General features: G+C 45.9%; 1 protein-coding gene and 1 long non-coding RNA gene across 2 annotated transcripts; one reads left to right on the forward strand and one right to left on the reverse strand.

Moving 5' to 3' along the window:
- Positions 1–23,998, reverse strand: LOC308560853. Its single transcript, XR_013999394.1, has 3 exons — positions 23,805–23,998; positions 9,881–9,939; positions 1–1,662 (listed from the first exon to the last, which is right to left on the reverse strand). It is a non-coding gene; the product is annotated as an uncharacterized lncRNA (long non-coding RNA).
- Positions 11,744–12,436, forward strand: RNF186 (ring finger protein 186; the record flags this gene model as incomplete). Its single annotated transcript, XM_081143725.1, has 1 exon — positions 11,744–12,436. The coding sequence occupies one exon, from the start codon at positions 11,744–11,746 to the stop codon at positions 12,434–12,436; it is 693 nt and encodes a 230-aa protein (XP_080999851.1).
- Positions 23,999–24,043: the final 45 nt, after the last annotated feature.

Raw genomic sequence — 24,043 nt, forward strand, 5'->3', positions numbered from 1 at the left:
AATTGGGAAATAAGGATAGGGCAGTAAAAGGGGAAATGTTTTATTGTCTTCATTTTCAAAGGCAGTTTCTAAGTCAAAGCAGGTGAGTCATAAAAGAGATCAGAATACAACACCCAGTCTGTTCCACCCCCCTGAATTTCCTCCTGCAGTGGGGGACTTTACCTCATGCAGAAAACCACTTCTTTTCTAAGAAATGTGCAAAGTAGACTCTGGGCCATAAGGGAGAGGACAGTGGGAGACAGGTGCATGCCAGATCTATGAGTGTCCCTAAGGACTGGATGATCCCATATCTTGAATTTTCAGAGCATTAATAACCACTCAAGTTATTAATTGACCATTCACCACTGTCCTAAAGCATGTTCATGCACTATTTTATTTAATTCTCACCCAACTCTCTAATAAAGATTCTATCATTATTCTCACTTTCTGAGGCCTGGGGAGGTTAAAACATTTGCCATGGCCACCTAGTCAGGAAGCAGCAGACCTTTGGTTTGACACTCAAGTTGGTGATTTTTTTGTCGCCTGTCCGTCCCTGCTTACAGACGTGTTTCTAGATTCTGAGAGACAGAGAGGGAACCAAGGGCTTCCCTGGGGTGCAGACTCACTCAGGGTCATCTGAGGAAGCTGATCCCCAGAGCAAAGGATACCAGGAAGAGGAGAGGGTTTCTCTGAAAACTACAGAGGGGGTACAGGCTGATGTGCCTGTTGACATGGCAACTTGGACACACCTGGAAAAACCTGCTCCACCACCTAGATGGCTAATAGTGGGGCAAGTGTCATGTTCTTTCAGTTGTTATTTTCTTCTCATTTCTTCAAAGTGGTACTAAGGTCAAGTTCCATCAAGGGAGCTTCCAAGGATCCCTCTCTCCACCTTAGAATGAAGTTTGAAGAATGATTTGTCACTGAGGCCCACCCTTTGGAAAGGCCTCTTCCAGGACAAGAAAAGTGCTGCCTCAATTGCATGAGTTTGGGTAGCTTTGGAACGGTATCCCTGCCCCCAAATAGATCTCCTATATTGACATCTCACACTGGCTGAAATTCCACCAAAGGAGCCGCAAGAGTGTAAGACTTAGCAAATAAAAATACAAGTAAGTAATGAACAGTTTTTCATTATAATATTAATTGTTGTTTATCTGAAATTCAAACTCAACTGGCTGTTCTAAATTTTATCAGACAACCCTACCTTTATAGACAGTTACTATGAAGAGTATATAAATTCTGTACACATATCATTCATAAAAGTTAAGCAAAGTAAATAAAGTATGTAAAGTGGCACTCAGTGAGGTTTATCCCCCAGTGTTGGACAATGGGATTGTGGTCTCATCTGGGTGACCTAGGACAAGGTGGTTTCTCTCTCTGCGCTCAGTGTCCCCTTCTGAAGGATGAGGGTTGCTCTGATCATCATTTAGGACCCTGTCTGAAGCAGTAGTGTCCACTGGTGACCTGTCAACTCCATCATCTTTATATATGAACAAAGGGACTTTTCCTGCTAGGGAAGCCACATCAGCTCAGTTTTCCCATTGGCTGTTTTTAGAGACCAGGATCACTTTGGTGGTTGTAGGGGCACATGTGGAAAAGCTGAAATGTCCTCAGTTGAATGAAGCTGCAGCAGAGTTTCTGAACCCCTGCTCTGCCGAATCCCAGTCCTGGGAGATGTTCTATCTAAAAGGGAAGAGGAGGTTCCATGATCAAATAAGTTTGGGAAACATTGCAATATACAATATGTACCCATCACCCCTTGGCAATTCAAATGCTGCACATGTTTGTGTAAGAAAATGTGCAGAGTCAAATCCTGTTTAGCTTTACCTAACGCCCCATTTCTCAAGCTTGTTTGACAGTGGAATCCCTTGTTTGCAAAACATCCCATCCAATGGCTGCTCCATGAGACTCACTTTGGGACACTGAGCTGTAAGATCCAGGGCTGCCATTATAGTGGAGTGTCTAAGATATTAGTCAAAACTGAGTTCTTACTCCTGGGATGACTTTAAAACAGGGCAGGTACTAACATTCCATTGGGATTCAGAGAAATACAGCATAGATTTCCTTTTAATATTTATCTTATTTTCTATTTGGAAATGGATGGAGAGCCTGGGAACTGTGTAAGGCAACCAAGTGGGGTTAAACACAGGACAGAGACTCAGACCCAGAATAGGAAGATGTGACTCCTTGTTCTACCGCTTCCTAGCTGGGTGACCTTGGCATAGCCCTTAATGTTTCTGAACCTTAGATGCCACATTTGAAAATCAGGGCCAGTTATACCTCCCACATAAGAGTAAATGAAGGACCATATGAGAATGCCTCACACAATGCCTGACACATAGGAGGTGCTCACTAAATGTCTGTTAGATCTGAACCAGTGGTTGAAGCAAAGAAACAGAAGTGTCCCCATGTTAACAAGATTAGAATTGATGGGGATAACAGCCAGGCATGGAGTACTGATGGGGGACAGAAACAGGCCGTAGGGTAGTCTCATGTGCATAGGTCAAGGCATATCAAAGGAATGAAAATTAGAGAAGCAAAATGTTGGCTAATTCAAAGACTGGTAGAAGCCACAAGACTGGAAGTGCTGGTAGCCAGTCTCAAGGTTAAGTGGAACAGCATGGGGCCCAATGTAGGCCTCCCAGGACACAGAAAAGAGTCATGAAAGACTCCTTTATGGATCAGATTTCTCTCTGGTTTTCAGCAAATTAGACAATACCTGCCTTATTCACCATCAAAGTGCAATGTGAGGATAAAATGAGATTTTTGTATGTGACAGAGCTTTATTGGAATCTCGTAAAATATTTAATGGAATACACCTATGGAGATAAAAACTGAAAGTAAAAGAAGTATAAAAATTATTTGGGTCAAAGTCAGCATTTATTTAATGGGTGTTCATTGAACTCCCTAATAATCTGGCATAAGGAAATGCTCAGTCTCTAAATCTAATGCTTGCCTTGCTGCAGGAAAATTCCATCTCATTCACATTTTTGAAGCCCTCCTCTCTCTAGGATTGTGCAAAAGTCCTGAGGACTTTTGCAATCTAGAACATTCTGGGAGAGACCCACCAATTGTCAGCCCAAGCTGGACTTGCCAGATCCACCATCCCAGCCTGCCCTGAAGGTGGCATTTCTGCTGCCTTCAAGCCAAGCATGAACACAGGAGATCCTTGTTCAGGCCCAGAGTCTCTGTGTCTGGGGTCAGAACTCCCTCTGCTCAGCCCATAATTATTCCCATCAGAGGTCCTGCCTGCTCCCTTTTTCTGGAACTCATAAAATTTTTCTGTCCTACAGTTCTTGTTCTCTGGGGAAGCTCTCTCAAATTTCTCCTCTGTCCCTTCCCTAAAGGTTGCCTCTCCCAACTCAAGTCCTGGGGCTGGGGGAGGCTCTGCTATAAGAGGGCCTGGAAACTTCTGCTTCTGACTACGTTCCTGGGATGAAGGAGGAGAAACTATCCACCATTATGAGGACAAAAATACAGATTTATCTCTGTAAATGATCACATATACACAAGTAATATGTTCTTCACACTCCTTAAACAAAATCTGATTTCAGGTGAATTTCTTTGATTGAGTTCCATTTTATTTTTAATAAGAGATCCATTTTTTTTGCCAGCAAACTTACACTGCCAACCACGTGCTTTGACCTCAGTCCCAATACAAACTGGAGTAAGGTCTCCCTAGTTGCTGGCTTAGTTGTTTTTTTGAAGATAAATGGGCACTGCTGACTCCGTAGGGTGAAGAGTCACCACAGAAGGTGAACAAAGAAAGAAAAATATTCCAAGCCCACTTTTCACCCTTGCACAACCTCATCCTCATACTCTTACATTTGGAAAATGTTCTGTTTCTCCTTCCTCCTTTTTGGGGGTCATAGCTGTTTCTTTTAGGGGACAAGGCCACTATCGGGGAATAGCCAAACAATCCTGGTGATTTTTCCTGTGACATAGGGACAAGGCTGGGGCAAGGCTACAAACCATTCTGAGATGGAAATAAATCTTCTTGAGGCCTCTGTGCAGAGGAGGGTGGTTCGATTGCTGGTGAGATGACTATGCTGTTTTTATAAAAAGAGAGACAGAAAATCAAGGTCGACAGAGAAAAGAGAGGGAGGAAGCAGGTGTGTAACAGTGGAGAATTGTAACCCACCCCACCATGCTTTTGACATTGTTTCTGTAAATGCTGACTCTGACTAATATGTAGCTTGTAGATTAAACAGCATGTTTGTATAAGAATCCTAGGGACTAACTTCAGAAGATACAGACTCCGACTTTCAGGCATTTCAGCTCTGGAAGATTTGCTGATCTTCAAATGAAACCAGGAGGATGCACATCAGATCATCATTTGACCAGTTTCAAGGTCCTTATCAGAATAGACTGTGCTGGCCTGCATGTAGAGAAGTTTTTAACCCCCCTCCTTGATTTCTTTGTTCTGCTTTCCATCTCCCGCCTTATAAAAACCTCTGCCTACACTGAGGAGGGGAGATGGGCTTTGCAACAAGAGTCCCTCATCTTGTCAGATGGCAACACTTGAATAAACCTTTTTCCTTTCTCACCAGCACCTGTCTCACGAGTTTGGCTCTCTTTACAGCAGGCAGCCGAACCTGGGTTTCAGTTACAGGTGGAGTTATTTTCCAGAGAAAACAGTAATGTTCCAGGATGGTCAGTCAAAGGTGGCCATGAACTTGGATACAGTGTGATTCAGAGAAAAACACAAATGCATAGCAACAGGACTGAGGGAGAACCCCAAACTGATGAGCGAGGCTACCCCTGTAGGAGGGATGGGATTGGGGGCCATGGAGGGGTTGGTAAAGGTGGTCATGAAGAAGTTAGACTCACCTGTAGTGCATTAAATTTTAGGATGGATACATATTCATGCAATACTTGTGTAATTAAAATTAATGTTTAAAAGTTTAATTTAATAGGGAAAACACATGAGATATGAAGTCATAGTTCTGGATTTGAGACTTGCCTTTTCTATTTGGAGATATTCAGCCATCATTTATAGAGAAATTATTATATGCCAAAGAATATGTTAGGGAGCAAGGGTACAAAGATGAATAAAAAGAGCCGATGTCCTAAAATTTAAGATCTTCACTTATGTGAGTCTCATTTTGCTTGTCTCTACAATGGGTATATTAATTTCTACCTCACAGGGTTGTCAAGAATATTAAATGAAAGTACAGAAGTATACTTCTGTTAACTATAAAACACTATACAAATGCTCTTTACATGTTTACTGCAAGCCTAATTCAAAGGAGAGTTTGAAACAGGAAAGAAGTCAAGATATAGGGATTTTTGCTGATAACTGACTGTGAAATCCACAGGGCTCAGTGGAAGTTTGTCGGAGTCAGGGAGAGGTGGAAAAGGGACAGAAGAAGGCATGATAGAGCCTTTTGAAGATTAGCAAGCTCAAGATGAGGGGTGACCTAGGATCTGGAGTCCTGGTGGTTATTGGCAACACTGAGATAAAGCATCTCATGAGATGAGTCCTGGGACTCAAGGCAAACTGTGGTGGTGCGGTGGCAGTGTGGGAGCAGGGAGAGCTGGGTATTTGGGACTCCCTCTTTGTCCCTGAAGATACATGTTCACATTCATGCCTTGCCAGCAAAGGAGGAATCTCACCCGGTGTGGCGTAGTGGTTAGAGTGATGGTTCAGGAGCCAGACACCCTCGGATGATGTCCCAGCTACCACTTACTTGCAGTGTAATGCCACTTTACCTCTCTGTGACCTAGTTTCCTCATCATGAAGCAGAATAATATCTACCTCATAGGCGTGGTGGAGGAACTAAATGACTAATCCATAAAAAGCATTCAACAAATGCTAACTCTCGTGAGAGCCACAAGGGCAAGACTTGCCTAAAGCCAGACCACCCCTGGACTTCTTGGACACCTAAGCGAAGAAACGTCCTTTATTTGTGAGCTATGCAAGCTTGAGTTGAGTTGTCTGACTCTTAAGACTCAGAGATTCCTGGCACAGACACTCTTTCGATCTCCATTTGAAAGATGAGGAAACTAAGAATCAAAGACATGAAGTTGGTTGCTCAAGGACACACAGCTAGGATTTGAACACAGCTCTGTTGGACCAGCCAGTCTACTCAAACCCAGCCTTCCCACCACTGTTTCAAAGCCCAGGTGCCCAGGACCCTCCATTATTTCTAGTTCAGTGTCTTCCTCCCAGGCAGACTCTGCAAAGGCCAGGGCTAGACATTGTGAGAGAAATGGGGCTGGTTTGACAGCCTCCTGACCTTGGCCTCACTACCTGCAGAGTGGTTTAATGGGTCACAGGCTGTGCTTGGAGGATTAATTTTCACATGGTCCAGTGGTCCAGATCCAAGCCCTGTGCTGCCTGGAATGTGGCGCGCAGTGGACAGTGAAGAGGTGATCTGAGACAGGCACAGGCTGTCTCCAAACCTCTAGTACCCAGGACGGCATGGGTCTGAGGAAGCGGGAGTCCGCGGGTTTAATCTCAAGAGAGGGATGCCAGGCTACACGCCCACACTCTTGATCCTTACCTCTGCCTTCTGTCCTATATTTACCAATTCTTCCTCTATTATTTTTTCTTCATTTCTTCTTTTTTTGAACATCTCCTCTCTCCACAACTGTTTTAAAATAATCTACAGAAAATATATACCAAGGTCTAGGTGAACCGTAGACTAGAATCGGGAAGTATAGACTAAGAGAATGGGTGGGGATGGACTGCAGCACCACATGCCAAATGCGCTATTTCACAGTGGCTGTCATTGAACTTCCTGGTGGCCAAAGCAAAAATGGGAAAGAGTCAATTATGTCATTTCATAAACCTATTTCTTAGAGTATCCTTTGAAGAAAGCCAACAAAATAGCCCCAAAATACAACTCTTGAGAGCCCCTAGAAAGCAGAGTCAAATGCAAGTTTCTAAGGGTTTAGTTTGATTCAACAGCATCCCTCAAAACCCCATAGGTATACACAGCACTAATAACTGTTCCAAGAGAAAAGGGTTGCACAGGCAGGTCGGTTCAAGATAAAATCAGAATTAACAAAACCAAGATAGCACTTTAACTTCAGGACCTCCAAGAGCTTTTCATATTCTAATGTCACGTGACTCTCCAAGTTTGAGGGAACCCCCCTCTCCATCCACCCCTGGTTTTTCCAGGAGTGTCTTTTAGAAGCTCACAGAAAGCTAGAGACCACATTTGATATGCATGGACCACAGTTTGAGAAATGCTGATCTAAAGGAATGGCTGAGCTGAACTCCTCCAAATAAAAGTTCTCTCATCCAGGCGTTTGAAAGAGTTGGCCATCTGATGGTTTTAGGCAACAGTGTCTGACATGACCAGACTTCAGGGCTTCTGATATGCTTGTGATGAAATAAGAATGCCTCTTCCTCAAACTCCTCTTTTCCAGGACTCACACATACTTAGTCCAAACAAGTAGAGGACACGGGAAAGAGGTCTCAGAGGGTGAAGTCGAGCCCCTCTCACAACCTGTGAGCTGCTCCATCTCCACCAAGATGGGGCCAGGTGTGCTCTCCTAGGAGCCAAGGACAGGTGCAAAGGTGGGGGTCCCCTTTGCCCACTGGCTTAGCTGCATGGAGTTGAAGGAGCAATTAAGAGAATGCAGTCTCAGAGACATGCTACATGTGTCCCAAGAAATAGTCAGAAGTAGTTCAGAGATGAGTTCCAAGATGAAGTCTGAACTAGAGTTGGCCAAAGAGAGAGGGACTGGGAGGAACAGGAAAGTCAGTTTAGAAGTGGCAGTGAGAAATGGTTCTAGACACTAGAATCATTCTGAATTCAAAAAAATGTGGACTGAGGGGCTCCTCATTTGGTTTCTGCAACTTCAGGAGTAGATGTACTTTGATAATTCTGAGTCGGACACAAGTGGTTCCATTTATTGCTCATCAACGATAGTTCCCAACCTTCATGTCTTAAAGCAGGTTCATAAACAACTCAGCATAGATCCAAGTTTGGGACCTGAACCACCAGATGCTCTGAGCTGAAAAGGCAGATAGAGAAGATAGCATGCATATTGCAACTTTGAAAGGGCAAGATATGAAAAGCACATGTCAGTGGATGCTTGTCGCAGGACTATTAATAACAGTGGAAAATGGAAAAAAAAAACCCTCAACATTCCTCTCATGGGAACTGATTAGCTAAAATATGTACATTCATATGACAGAACCACCTTCACGAATGATTTGAAGTGTATTTATTAATGTGCAAAAGAGATGTATAATAAACTAAGTAAAAATACACATTACCAAAATATAAGCAGCAGGGTCCAATTTTAATGAAAGGAAACATTTTTGCGTAAGTATGCAAAGAAGGAAGTCTAAAGGGACATGTCAGAATTAGAACTGGCTCTCTGTGGGCTGTGAGATTGCTGATTACTGACGTCTTCTTCTTTATGATCACCAGTAATTCCTTTTTTCTGTTTTTACAATAAGCATGGGTTTTGTTTTTGTTTTTTTACATAATTATTCTTAAAAACCAGAAAAAGGAACAAGCACAGTTGGTCCAACTTCCTGCAGTTGGTCCGCTGGGCACTTTCTCTTTAGCACCGTTGCCCAGCCCCCTCCACACTTCATCTTCATTGTCCTGTTGTCAGTTTCCTTCCAAATCCCCTTCCTCTGTCTCCCCTCCCAAATCCCCTTCCTCTGTCTCCCCCCCCAAATCCCCTTCCTCTGTCTCCCCCACCCACCCATCCTCAGACACACAGCTGCTGAGGGGGTGGAGGTGCAGCCAGCTGGGTTCTCAGGAGCACAGGGGTGAGAGTTCTGCAATAGGAGTGTGAGCTAGGACACCAGCCAGTGGCAGGGGGTGGGGGCTTGAGTGAAGGGCGTTTGGCTGGGACACGCTCTCTTTGGCCACTGGAGTGTGGAGTGAGAGTGGGTTGGCCAAGATCAGAGGCCAGGCCTGGATCCGATCATTTGACCTCATGACATTGCTGCTCCCTCACTCCTTTCCTAATGAACTTGATGCAGAGCCTAAAACTCGGATCAAAAGTGTCTTTGTAGGGTGCGGGTCTGTGGTTACCAGCACAGCAGGATTTCCGAGTGGTCCCTATCAAGAGAACTGGCTCCGGTTTCCCCACTTGCAGCTGGGTGTGAAATTCTAACCCCGCTTGACGCTGAGCTTCCAAACTCCTTATAACCCCTGGGGTATTTGAAGTCACAGGATGAAAGAAACTGCATTTCAAAAGGGGGGAAAAATTGCACTGAGAATTAATGAGTTCCTCGTTCTACAGCAATTAAAAAACAAATATGTTTTATTTGGAGATTCGGAAGGACTCTGAGTTTTTGAATTCTAATGTTACAGCAAGCACAAATATAACACAGACGAGAATGAGACATCTGAATGAATTCAACTTTTTAAGGCTCCAGAGACGTTGTGCACTTCCCCCGGGATAGACCTGCTTCAGGCTATGCTCAGACCCCTACCCGCATTCACTGCGCTTTAGGAAGCACTAGGTGAGCAGATCACCAAAGCGTCTTATCTCCTGTCCCTGGAAGGGATCAATTACATCCAGGTCACTTACAAAGCAAGGTGCATAAATTACTGAGCCTCCCCTGAGCAGGTTTGGATGGGGGGTGGGGGGGTTAAGTAATCTCCCACAATTTCCTACAGCATTATTGTCTCCATTTTATCAAATTAAAAAACTGAGCCTCAATGAAATGGAAATGACTCTCCTCAGGTCACCCCGCTAGTAAAGTGACAGAAGGCAGGTATCCAACTATAAAGCCAGTGCAGGTCATAGTGAAGCCGAGGCACCTTCAAGGAACAAAGTGGTAGGATGGGAGCAACATGAAGGATGGGGCTGTTAAAAGCGGTGGTTTCTCAGGGAATGGAACTTTCTCAAAGAACTGTTCACTTTCGACTTAATATAGGCCTTTTTCTGACTCTTCTCTCTTGTTTTTTTTTGTGCTGACCTTACTCTTAGGCAGTTTCTTTGCACCCAGTGGTCCTGGCAGCTCCAGAGTTCCATCCTCTAGATTAGAAACCAAGCAGAGAAATTTGTTAGTGGTTCCAACAAAAATCCCAGAACAGAATCTTATTGATTTGGCTTAGATCACATGCCTGTGTCTGAACCAATGGCTGCAGCCAGCAGGGTGGGACATGCTGACTGGTCTGCCCTGACTCACACCACCTCCCCCTTCCACGGAACTGGGAACCACACAGAATGACAGTGGGGAGCAGTGTTTGCCCAAAGGGGACACAGCCCACTATAGAAGGGAAAAAGGATACTTGACATAGGGACGAAACAGATGCCCAGCGCTTGATCTGAGATGCCCTTCAGCTTGACCTCCGGGAAACAGAATGGGAGGAAATAACTGACAAACTGAAGGCTAAGGAGAAGAGATGCCATGCTGGGGGTGGGGGTGGAGAATTAGATTTCAGAGACAGAGGGCCCAGGGGACAGTGAAGAAAGAGGGTACCGCCTGCCCCTTGGGGTGGGAAAAGAGCTAGGTCAGAAGAGCTGGACTCTATGTGGCTCTCAACAAGTGCCCTGAGCAGCAAAGATTGCTCTGCACGTCCTGGATCTGGCGTGGCCTGAGTGAGGCAATTGTTTGAGGGAGTGGAACGTGCCACTCCACACACCCTCTGACGTGCAGGGCAAGGTAAAGGGATTAAGGTTTCTTAACTGCCATGCCTCTTGTCTCCGTCAGTCCCACTGGAGGCCGGTTAGCTTGAGTCACCTTACTGGAAGCTAATCGCCTCCACAGCAACTGATGAGATTGAGTTCCTGGACACTCGAGGCTGGGAACCTGACCTCGGACGCTGTTAGATTCCTGCCCCATGGAAGGCCCATTGGGGGGCAGTCAGTAGGCCTGCCCTGACCCCAGCCTGCCTTTGCTTCCAGGCCCCCAGTGTCTCCTTATGGCACTGTTCCAGGATCCCAGGGGACCGCAGAGAGGACCCCTGGCACAGGAGTAGGCCAGATAAATGGCAGCTGTCATTACTACTGGGTGTGGAATGTGTCTAGCACACAGCTAATGGTACCTATCAGTAGGTATGTGAAGAGGGTGCCAGTGAGATGCTCGGGAATCAGTAACTATAGATCGACTGTTCAGCTGGCCTCCCCCCTCCCCTTCCCAGAATACTTTTCCATCTCTCTTTTTCATGAGCCACCTGCTTGCAAATGTGTTCAAAGCACAAACTACCCCCCCACCCCACCCCTCTCCAATCCTGACATCCAAAGGTTTTGTCTGAGACTGCCTCTGGCAGTGTTTCTCAAAGTGGGGTCCCCCAGTCCACCTGTGTTAGAATGACAATGCTTGTTAACTGTGCAGATTCTCAGATCCCCCATCCAGACCTGCTGGATCCATCTCTGGGTTTTGGGGGCTAGAGATCTGCCTGTTAAAAGGCTCCAGGGGTGGCCTGGTGGCAGTGATGGGAATTCTAATGCATCCCAAAGCTCACAAGCCCGTCCTGCGGGCATTCCTGAGGCACCTGATCCCAAAGCTCACAAGCCCCTGTCCTGTGGGCATTCCTGAGGCACCTGGCCCCAACAGGAAAGTTCTGATTCACTAATAGGCCCTGCCCACTCTGGCCCTTCTATCAGGTAATTCAAAGTCTCCAGGCTGCTAGTTACTGATTAACTCTAGAAAAGAAATAATAATAACTGAAGGGACAACAGAGAGAGGTGCCAGACGGCTGTTGTCACCAGGCACCTAACAAGAAGGAAAGGAGGCTTGATACACCGCCTCAGGTCAGACTACATCTAGGTCCCCCAGCACCTCGTCCATGCCCAGGCCCTGAGCTGCCACATCCCGCCGGCTCCCATCCCCGGAATGGCCTGCACTGAGGTCCCGCAGAAGGCAGCTCCACACCAGCCCCAGCCCATCTCCGCAACAGCCACCACCGACACAGCGGGCCCTGCCGGGGGTCATCGTGGCTCCGCGGACGGCGACCTGGAGTGCCTGGTGTGCCGCGAGCCCTACAGCTGCGCCCGACTTCCCAAGCTGCTGGGCTGCCAGCACTCCTTCTGCGCCGTCTGCCTGAAGCTCCTGCTGTGCGTGCAGAACGACACCTGGACCATCACCTGCCCACTGTGCCGCAAGGCCACCGTCGTCCCTGGGGGCCTCATCTGCAGCCTGAGTGACCAGGAGGCCGTGGTGGGGCGGCTCACCCGGTCATGCCCAGAGGTGTGGCTCTGTCCTCAGGAGCTGGTGAATCCTGCCACCTTGACAGCAGGGCACCCCAGCTGGGTGGGAGAGGATGAACAGGACTTGGCAAGTGCCAACCGAGTGGCAGCCCGGGGCCTGGTGGCACACCTGCTCCTCCTGGCCTTACTCATTGCCCTCATCCTGCCCTTCATCTACCCCGGCGTCATGCACTGGGCGCTCTCCCTTGTCATCGCCCTGGCCCTGCTAATATCCATCCTCTCCTGCTGTCACCCCTGCAGCCAGGGCGGCTGCTGGCACTCCCCCAGGACTCTCTTCTGCAGAGGGCAGAAACACAGCGAGGTCTCCTCCATTGCCTGAGTGCCCCAAGCAGGCACCCACAGCACCCTCCGCCTCTGCCTCCGCCTCCATCTCCGCCTCGGCGGGCCCTTGATTCTACAGTGAACAGGGTAAGGGGCTATGAAGTAAGACTGCTCCCGCGGGAGGCCAGACGCCGGCCAGGCTTGCAAGCGAAAGCAAGAATGGCTGTCTTGGGTCCAGAACTCTGTGTTTGGACGACAGACTTATGCCTGCCCTGGGGACAGTGTGTGGGGTGGGGAGGAGGCACAGGTGACTTGAATGCTACAAGGGGGGCCTTCTGTTCCTCTTATTCCAGTGCTCCAGGTTTTTTCTATACCTTGATGGAAATACTGCAATATTAATGTTATTGAAGAACAAATAGAACTCTTTTATTGTTTTGCAATTTATGTAGCTGGTTTTGTTTTATTGCTTGGTTTGGGATTCGGTTTTTGTGTTTGGGGTAGTTTGGTCATATTTCTGGCTGCTACACATTTTCCCTCCTGGGAAGTCACAGCCCATGGGAAGTCCCCCTGTGCTCCCTGCCATCTCGTGCCCACCCCACCTTGCCCAAGGTCCCAGCGGTTTGGGTCTTCCACTGAGTCGCCTTCCCCCAAGAATGGAGGGAGAGGACTTGTGCGAAGCGGTGCTTCTGAGGCTGCCTGGGAGCCCCCACATTTAGTTGGCAGAGCTGGAGAGGCAGGAGGGGCTGCAGTGGGTCTGGGAATTCCCCAGCATGCCCACCAGGATCTCCCAGCTCTGTGTCATCAGGCCCTGACTTAACAGAGAATCTCGCAGTTACACAGGCTTCCTGCAACATGGGCCCAGCTGCCCATCCAATGCATTGTCCCGCACTCCAGAACCGAATCTTATGGGTGCTGCTTTATCATTGCATCTTGCTTCCCATTTGAGCCTCTGTCATAAAGATAAGAGGCCTCGTAAACGCAGTGGTCCTCCCCAATAACCCCACATTTCCCGTCTTGCCTGACAGTCACCATCATCTGAAAGGCTTTTGTGTCTTTTCTCAGTCATTTCTGCTCCCTAACATCAAGGAGGCTCCTGCTGGAGGGAATGACCTTCCACAGTCACCCAGGTCAAACCTCAGCCGGGGGACCTGTGGGGCACAGAGGGGTGGAGGGTGAAAGATGGCACATTATTTCCTTCCAAAGGCCATAACTGGAAAGAAGACTTGAAACCTCAAAGGGGCTCCCCAAGCACAATCCATTGTCCTGCCCTGCCCCCCCTTCTCCTGGAGACTCTCTACAGTGACCATACCTTTGTCAGGGAGGGAGACAAGAACTCTGCCATCAGAGCAAAGAAAAGTCGAAATATAAGTATGGATGCAGAGAGCTATTTCGAAATCTGGGTGCCTTTCTTTTTGCCTTATGAGGTCCTTCAGGGTAGCTCTGTGACACCCATGCTACTGGCCTTATTGACTCCTGGTGCTGAAAGAGAATGTGAATGGATGTGGGTGTGTGTTATCCATACCGTTAAGCCAAGACCAAGTGGGCCTGAAGAACACCCTGTCTCCCCAGGATGAGTAAATGACAAGAACTGTTTGGCATTTCCTGAGATGGCCTTGGGCATGTGTGTTTTGGGATGGGTGCCAGTAGGATAGGCAAAGAACATTCTCTCCACACACACCACCACTCCAATTCCATCTAGTTCTTGGACCCTCTACCAATAAGAAAACCTTCACCAAGATTTCAGTTGTTAATGACACCATTTCTACTATAATAATGGTGGGTGCATGTTTGTTGAGTGCTTACTATGTGCCAACCCCTGCAAAACTGCTTTATATGCATTATCTAGCTGAATCTTTATTGCAGCTTATGCAGGTAGAGATCACCTGCTGATGAGGAGACTGAGGATCAGAAAGGTAAATTCATCTGCCTCAGTTGCACAGCCAGCCCCTTTCAGAGCTCTTTCTGCTCCATTAGGCTGTGTCCTTTGCGTGCAGTTCCAAAACAACCAGGAACCTGGTTGCCACTGGTAGGCTTGAGAGGGAGAGTAGGAGACTAAGCTCAAGAGCCTCCAAATTCCTGTGGTCAGGTACTCAGAGAGGCCAGAGAATTCTAGAACCTGTCATCTATGCTAAAAGAGTCAGAAAGGAGAGTGATGTAAATCAGATAGCTTTCCTATAGACTTTTACCACCTAGTCCCAGCCTCCCCTGCAGGGAGCTCTGTTGTCACATGGTCCCCAACCAGTGTGACCTCTGTCCCTCTGAGCAAATATGTCCTGTCACTGCTGTCACCACTCTCCTTGAAGCCCAGCTGGTCCCAAAGACCTTCTGATCCCTGGCAGTATGTGAAGAGAAAGTATCAGGGGCCAATATCAGCCCAGGTTGCCAATATCAGCCCAGGTTGCCATGCAGGGGAGCAGAAGAAACAGGTAGTGTTGACAAAGACTGTGAGTGGCAGAAACCAGAGAAGCAGGCCAAGGCTCAAAGCTAAGTTCTGACCCAGCATACGACCAGTTACAGAACTTCTCTGAGCCTTAGCTTGCTCACCTGTAAAGCTGGGGAGGACACTACATACTTCCCAGGGTCTCCATGATGATTCAAAGTGCTCCAGGATGAGAATCCTGTGTCCTAACAGGTGGCCTTTATCATCAATCATTGACCCGTTGGGTGAATGGGTTTTCTGGGGTCTGTTCAGTGTGATAGTGAGCAGGGGGCTGGCCTTAATGATGGGGTGGAGAAGCCAGTCCAAACTGGGGGCATTGTCCAGGACAGGCAAGCTGGTGGAAACCTTTGCGCTTAGGTCCTAAGGGGAGATCTGCAGGATGAAGAATTGCAGGGGACCAATTTCATCCCCATCAGAACCATCTCCCTAATCTGTGGCCTTGGAGCCAAACACACCTGGCTTGAATTCTAGCTTCACCACTTGCAAGTCATCTTACCTGTCTGAGTCTCAGGTTCCTTACCTATGAGACAGAACTTACAATCTATATTTCATAGGGTTGCTGGGGGGATTAACGAAATAACTCATGGCTGAGCACTCAGGATCTTAAGGAGGTAAAGCAGAGAAATGAAAAGGAGAGAGATGGGTTGAGTTCTAGAAAGCCCTAACAAGAATGGTAAGAACAGGCTCCTGTTATTTTATTCAATCTTATTGATAAGGAAGTTTACTAAAACCTGGCCACTAGAATTCACCTCCCCATGATCAGCTTCAGCATTAGCCATGTCCTCAGCAAAATATAATAAAACAATAATTGCTAACATGATTTGAATACACTGTGGGAAGTATATTATAAATGTTATCACATATGTTATAAGGTAGGTACAATTATTACCCCCAAATTACAAACAGGGATGCTGAGGCACAGAGAGGTTAAGTAACTTGCTGGAGATCACACAGCAAGGCAGTGGTGGGGCCAAGGTTAGACTGCAGAAGTCCAACTCCAGAGTGTGGACTTGGAGTCACTTTGCTGTATCAGAAGAAACATTTCTAACATATGGCAATGCTCAAGGTACATGGGTTCCCTGGCCTGAAGGATGAAGAATTAAGAAGAGATGGCATTTCCCCCTTTGGTTAGAGCTTCCTGACTTAGTGGGTGTCTGGGGCTGAGAGTCATGAACACCTACCTGTCCCATTACCCACCACCATGTTCTCATCTCACCTTCCAGCCCCTGTTCATTGTTGGAACCTCTTTGAAAATGACTGGAGGGAATTTTCCAGCCTTTGCTAGAACAATTAATTCTTTGTCTGTGGCAAAGGAAAGCCTTTCCAGGAATGAAAGACGTTCCTGCAATTTCTCAGGCTATGGGAACAACATGGAGCACATTCAAAGAGAAATCAGATCTCTGCTCTTGAAACTGCCTGGAGCTAGTCTTAGGAACTTTATATTCTTGTCAGGAGATCTTGAGGTCACTATTTTAAAAGGGGGGATATTTCCTGGGTCAGTAGAGAACTCTGAACAATTCAGAACACCATGAAATCTTGGGTCCATTCATGCATTTATTCAACAAATATTGATTGTCTGCTCTGTTCCAAGCAATGAGCAGGGTATTTAATATTATTTGATAAGGAACTTTAATGAGAAAGGAAAACTAATATGTGCAAAGAGCTTGTTATGGGTTGAATTGTGTCCCCCTCCCCAAAAGAAGATAGGTTGAAGCCCTAACCCCCACTACTTCAGAATGTGATCTCATTCGGAAATAGGATTTTTACAGAGATAATCAAGTTAAGATGAATTCATTAGGGTGCGTCCTAAAACAATGTGACTGGTGTCCTTATAAAAAGGGGAAATTTGGACTCAGAGGCAGACACACACAGAGGGAAGGCAATATGAAGACACACTGAGAGGATGCTATGTCACAAGGAGGATGCTATGCGAAGATAAAGGCAGAGACCAGGTGATGCAAAAGAAGCCAAGGAAAGCCAGCAGTGGCCAGTAAGCCACCAGGAGAGAGGCATGAAATAGATTCCTGGACACCAGAAGTGTGTGAGTCAATACATTCCTGCTGTTTAAGAAACACAGTGTTACCTGGCCAGTGTTGCTCAGTGGTTGAGCGTTGACCCATGCACTAAAAGGTCACATGTTCAATTCCCGGTCAGGGCACATACCCGGGTTGCGGGCTCGGTCCTCGGTGGAGGCTGTGCAGGAGGCAGCCAATCGATGTTTCTCTCTCATCAGTGTTTCTATCTCTGTTTCCCTCTCCCTTCCTCTCTCTGTAAACAATAAAAACATTTTATTTTTTTAAAAAAGAACATTAGTAGAAAAGCCAGTGAATAAAGTCTATACTTTACTTAATAGTAATGTAGCAACATTGGTTTCTAAATCTTGACAAATGCAACATCGTTATGGGGAAACAGGGTGAAGGATCTATGGTTCTTTGTTAAGGATTCTTGGGTTCAAGATGGCAGTGTAGGTAAGTGAGGTACTTGAATCCTCCCACAATCACATCAAAATTACAGTTAAACTACAGAACAACCATCATTCAGCACCACCTGAAATCTAACTGAACAGAAGTCCTACAACTATGGATATAAAGAGGCAGCCACACCAAGACTGGAAATCAACAGTGGAGTAGATGAAGCAGAGAATCAAATCAGCAATTTGGAAAATAAGGAAGCAGAAAACACCCAATCAGAACACCAAAAGAAAAAAGCAAAAAAAATATGAGAATAATATAAGAAGCCTCTGGGACAACTTCAAGCATACCAACATTCACATCATGGGGTTGCCAGAAGGAAAAGAGAGAAAGCAAGGAAATGAAAACCTATGTGAAAAAATGACAGAAAACTTCCCTAACCTGGTGAAGGAAATAGACATAGAAGTCCAGGAAGCACAGAGTGTCCCAAACAAGAGGAACCCAAAGAGGCCCACACCAAGATACATCATAATTAAAATGGGAAAGGTTAAAGACAAGGAGAGAATCTTAAAAGCAGCAAAGAGAAAAGCAGTTAGTTACCTACAAAGCAGTTAGTTACCTTAAGACTGTCAGCTGATTTCTCTACAGAAACTTTGCAGGCAGGAAGAGACTGGCAAGAAATATTCAAAGTGATGAAAAGCAAGGACCTACAACCAAGGTTACTCTACCCAGCAAAGCTACCATGTAGAATCAAAGGACAGGTAAAGAGTTACCCAGACAAGAAAAAGCTAAAGGAGTTCATCACCACCAAACCAGTATTACAAGAAATGTTAAAGGCTCTTCTTTAAGAAGAAGGGGGGCAGGGGGTTAAAAAATATGAATAATAAATTGGCAATAAATACATATCTATCAACAATTACTTTAAGTGCAAATGGATTAAATGCTCCAATCGAAAGCCATACAGAGGCTGAATGGAAAACTAAACAATACTGTCACATATGATGTCTTCAAGAGATGCACCTCAAATCAAAAAACACACACAGACTGAAAGTAAAGATATTTCATGAAAATGGTAACAAATAAACAAGCAAAAGCTATGATAGCAATACCTGTGCCAGACAAAATAGACTTTAAAACAAAGGCTGTAACAAGAAACAAAGAAGGACCCAGCAACTCCATTTCTGGGTATTTATCCAAAGAAACCCAAAACACTAAATTGAAAAGACATATGCATCCATATGTTTATTGCAGCATTATTTATAATAGCTAATATATAGAGCAGTGATTTTCAACCTTTCTCACCTCATGGCACACATAAACGAATTACTAAAATTCTGCAGCGCACCAAAAAATATATTTCGCTGGTCTGACAAAAAAAAATTGGTATAATTTTCATTCATTCACACCAAACGGCTATTGTTGTGTTGGCTGTTGTCATTTTTATCTGACAACCTAAGGGAAAAGAGGTCAGTGCCCCTGACTAAACAGTCAGGTATTGCATGTGTTAAAATTCTTGCAGCACACCAGCTGAAAATCGCTGCTATGGAGCAACCTAAGTGCCCATCAACAGATGAGTGGACAAAGAAGTGGTGCACATGTACAATGGAACATGACTCAGCCGCGAAAAAGAATGAAATCTTGTCATCTGCACCAACATGGATGGACCTGGGGGTATTGTGCTGAGTGAAGTCAGGGAGAGAAAGAGAAATAGCACATGATTTCACTTATATGTGGAATCTCAAAGAACAAAATAAATGAACAAGCAGAACAGAAACACATTCATAGATGCAAAGAACATTTTGACAGTTGCCAGATGGGAGGGGACTGGGAGGATGGATGAAAACAGGTGAAGGGATTAGGAAGCACAAATTGGTGGTTACAGAGTAGTCACAGGGCTGTAAAGTACAATATAGGGAATACAGTCAATAATATTGTAATAACTATGTATGGTGCCAGATGGGTAGACTTATCACTTAGCGAATTATATAACGTCTAATCACTGGGTTGTCTACCTGAAACTAATATAATATTGTATGTCAACTGTGATTGAAAAATAAAAAAATTATTTAAAGTAAAAAAAAAAAAGAACTCCATACTATCTTTGCAACTATCGATCAATCTAAAATCCTCCCAAAATAAAAAGTTTATTAAATAAATAACAGAATTATTAAATCCTAACTCAACATTTTAGATGGCCAAAGCCTCTGAGCTGAAGACTGTTCCTCCTTTGTTAAAAAGGATTATTAGCAAATTGTAGGGGAGTACAAGGGATTTTTATGCAGCCTCTAAAAAGAAGGAAATCTTCCCATTGTGACAACCGACATGTGCAAACCTGGAGGACACTGTAGTAAGTCACAGAGAGACAAATACCACATGATCTCACTCATGTCTGGCATCTAAGGTAGTCAAACTCATAGAAGGAGAGCGTAAAATGGAGAGCGGGGAGGGAGCAACGAGGAGATATTGGTCGAAGGGTACAAAGTTTTAGTTATGCAAGATAGACGAGTTCTGGAGATCTAATGCAGGGCATGTGACCATAGGTAACATACTCGATCATACACTTGAAACCTGCTAAGAGGATAGATCTTAAAGCAAATCTACACACACACACACACACACACACACACACACACACACACACCCCACAACTGGAAACCACATAGAGGGGATGGAGTAGCTTATTCAGCTTGATTGGGGTAATCTTTTCACGAGGTATACACATACCAAAACATCAAGTTGTACGCCTTAAATATATATAGTTTCATACGTCAAAATGTCTCAATGAAGTTGTTTTCAAAAGAAATATGTATATATACTTTTTGTCTGTTTGTGAACCTGAAAATCACATAAAATAGTTTAAGTATGAGTTAATTAATGGCCTTGATTAGTAGTTTCTAAGAAACAAAAAACTGGATCTCAAAACAAAAGATTCAGTAGCATCAAACTGTTCTCAACAGAGTAAGAACTGAAGGGGATAACTTTCTCATGTGCGACCCAAAGTGATTTAATGCAAATTCACGTTCCAGCTAAAGGTATCTTGTGTGCCACCGGGGATATGGGCCTCATGCATTAGAAAATATCAGACCGGGGGCAAGTGTCAAGCATTCTTAGATAACAAGCAGGTATAAGTAATCACCCAAGCCTCTGTGTAAGAGATAAGATAGAGGGCTACAAAATTATTACCTAACACACAGGAACAATGGGGGAAAATATTAACCCAAATGGCTTTGACCCCAAACCCCTGCCATATGGCTTAGCCAATTCCAGTTGATGGTCCAATTAACAAAAAGATATTAAGTTCCTTGGGTCAAAGATGCCTTGGAAACACAAGCAAGAGATTGCTTAGCAATGTAACAATATCCATGGTAACCAAAAACCATTTCTAACACCCTCCACCCAGTCCTTCCTCTAAAGGTGTGTCCAGTCCCTCCCCACGAGAGCAGTGTCTATTTCTGAGCATCATTAGGAAAGAAGTGACCATAAACCATCTTCTGAGTCATTCACTATCAAGTTCATCATGATGGCATCATAAAGATGTGGGGCTGCCTTCAGTTACATCACCCCAGAATTCAGTTCCATTCAACAAAAACCCAGGCCAGGCCAGGCCCCACCTATGTCCCGGGAAGATGGACATCTATGGGACATAGCTAAGAAGCCATCCCCTGCTGGGGAGCCATTATTTGCAATTCAAATAAATATCTTTGAACCTGTATTGATATTTAAGCCTATGAGAGGGCAGGATAACAGAATCAGCCAGATCTGGGGTCAAATCCTGGCTCTAATGTCTTGTAGCTCAGTGACCCTGGCCAAGTTATATAACCTCTCTGAGCCTCAATTCCTTCCTCTGTGAAATGGGGCTAATATTGCATAAATTGCATAGGATTAAATGATATAAAGTATGTATGAAAAGCCTGTAGAGCCAGCCACAAGAATAATGCTCCCATAACAGTATTCACAGTTATTTCTATAATTTCTGGAACAATAGAATCCAACCATTTAGTTGCTCCAAATCTGACTGTTCATCAGAATCACCAGGTGATCTTGTTAAAAGTATAAATTCCTAGGCTTCCATACCCCTAAGAAATTCTAAACTGGGTAGGTCTGGGCAGGACCCAAGAACCTATGCCTCCATTATATGTGTTTATTGTGCCTAGTCCATAGTAGGCACTCAACAAATCCAGGCCCCTTCCTGGCCTGGACTACTACAACAGCTTTCTAACTGGTTGACTGAGTCTACTCTTATCCCTCTGACCTCCACAGAAAAACAGTGAGATGCTTTTAAAAGATGAGATCATGGCCCAGATGGTGTGGCTCAGCACTTGAGCTGGACCTATGATCCAGGAGATCTCTGTTCAATTCCCGGTCAGGGCACATGCCTGGGTTTCGGGCTCAAGCCCCAGTAGGGGGTGTGCAGAAGGCAGCCGATCAATGACTCTCATCATTGATGTTTCTATTTCTCTTTCTTCCTCTCCCTTCCTCTCTCTGAAATCAATAAAAAGACATATTTAATAAAAACTTAAAAAGATGAGATCATGTCATATTGCTGCTCCAAACCCTCCACAGTTTACCGCCTCACAATTCACCATCTCATGCAGAATAAAATCTATAGACGGCCCTCCATCGGTGGTTCCTGACGCTGGGCACACAGAATACCTGGTGAGCCTGTAAACAATACCTATGCCTGGCCTGAGCCCAGACCAGCAGAATCAGAATCTCTGGAGGTGGGGCCCAAGTATGGTTGCCAGATAAAATATAGAACATCCATTTGTATTTCAGATACACAATGAATATTTTTTTTAGTATATCTATGTCCTGGGCAATATTAGGACATACTTCTACTAAAACAGTATTAACTTGTTGTGTATCTGAAAATCAAATGTAACTGGGTGTCCTATATTTTTATTTGCTAAACCAGGTGACTTTGGTCCAAGCATCAGCCTTTCCCCTGCTTATCTGCCATACCTAGAATCTCATCCACTACTCAATAAATTCTGGTTGAATTAGTTAATGGTTATGAAAGGCTTCTCCTTCTAGCACAACCCCCTACACATTCCTTTGGGAGGAGCTGATAGGAGACATCTTAGAAGAAGTATCTTTTACCAAGAATAATAGCAGCTAATTTTTACTGAGCGTGTCCTGTGTGCCAGACACTGTTCAAAGCACTTTAGCTGTCATTTAATCCTCGTGACAACCCTTGTGGGGGCCATAATGACCGTCCTTTTACAGATGAGGAAAGTAAATTCTTCAAAATCCAACACCAAACCTCAAAAACTTCAAAGGCGTACACTAGAGGGATAAACCTATTTTCCCCACCTTTCCTCCATAGCCTTGATTATGGGTTAGGTCCTGTGTGCTGTTCGGAGGGGGTGACTGGGGTACAGGGTGGGCAGTGGGCATGGCTGTAACAGGACCCAATGTCCAGAGTCGAGAGTGTTCAATACAGGATCTCAAACGGAGTAAGAGACAGGGCAAAGCCAAGACTTCGTGCAGAAGGATGCCTTGTCCGCAAAGCCAATCTGGCTGGAAGTGGCCACCAGACACTGAGAGGAGGGCTGGCTGGAGGTTTTCTGTTGGAGTCACTCCCATATGGTTACTAATGTCTTATCTTGACAAGGCCCACGTGCTCAGATACTATGCCCCCGGAAGGGTGCACACTATTCACCCATTGACCTTCACAACAGCCCTAGGGTAGGCAGAGCAGCTATTTTTGGTCCTGATTGGCTGGTGGAGAGATGAGCAGATGCAGGCCCAGAGCATTCTAAGGAAGGCAGGTGTGTGAGTCACAGATTCCGAACTGATAGCTGCTCTCTGACCCCACCCATTGCCTTTTCCATTCAAGGTACTGGGCTGTCTTCACCCAGAGACAGAGTGACAGCCTTGTAGCTGCAACGATTCACGCTCCCACTCTGGCACTCATTAGCTCCATGGCCTCTACATGGCCTGGACGTGAGCCTCACTTTCCTGTCCTGTAGAATGGATATGATTAGAATGCATAAGGTAGTTAGGGGAATAAGATCCATTCATGCATTCATTAAGTGACTCTGAACACCTACCGAGTGCCCGGCACAGCCCGTGCGGCTGGGCACACAGCAGAGGGCAAGGCAGCCAAGACCCCCATTCTCTGGGCTTTTCGATTCTAGTGGGGATGGCAGGTAATAAAGTGCAAACAGAAAATGACCAAAATAATCCCACAGAGTGAGAAATACCACCATTAAATAGAACAGGACTGGAAGCCTGGTATGTGATTCCCCTGCCCTTAGAACAGCACCTGGCACATAGTGGGCGCTCAGTAAACATTTGTTCGGTGACTGAGTGTGCTGGGCGGTTAGGGAAGACTCCAAGATGCGGGGCTGCAACGGAAAGACGGAAACAGACGCAGGGAGAGGAGGGTCTGGGGGCAGAGAGCCAGGCACGGGCACCTCAAAGGCAAAGGTCCTAAGACTGAACCAAAGTTAGCGTTAGAGAAACTGAAAGAACAATCAGGGAGCACGTGGGTAGCTCAACACTCTGTAAGCGTCCAAGTGCTGCCTGCCCACGCGGGAAGGGCGTTTCTGTGGCTGGTTCTTTGCTTTTACCTAATTTACTCCGGAAGGTTTCCATCCAAGCCGCTGCCGCCCGCGCGCCCCCGGAGCACTTCGCGCAGCGTGGGCCCCGCTCGGCCCTGCCCCGCCGCGCGCGGCTCCCCGCGGGGCACGGTTCCCGCTCCCCCAGCTCCGCGCCGGGGCCCGTCACTTCCTGCGGCCGCACCCCTGTGCCGAGCGGCGGCGGGACGAGCCGGTGGCGACAGCCCGCGAGCCACAGGTCCCGCCGCACG

Source organism: Miniopterus schreibersii (assembly GCF_964146895.1).
Source record: "Miniopterus schreibersii genome assembly, chromosome: 8".
Taxonomy (NCBI): Eukaryota; Metazoa; Chordata; class Mammalia; order Chiroptera; family Miniopteridae; genus Miniopterus; species Miniopterus schreibersii.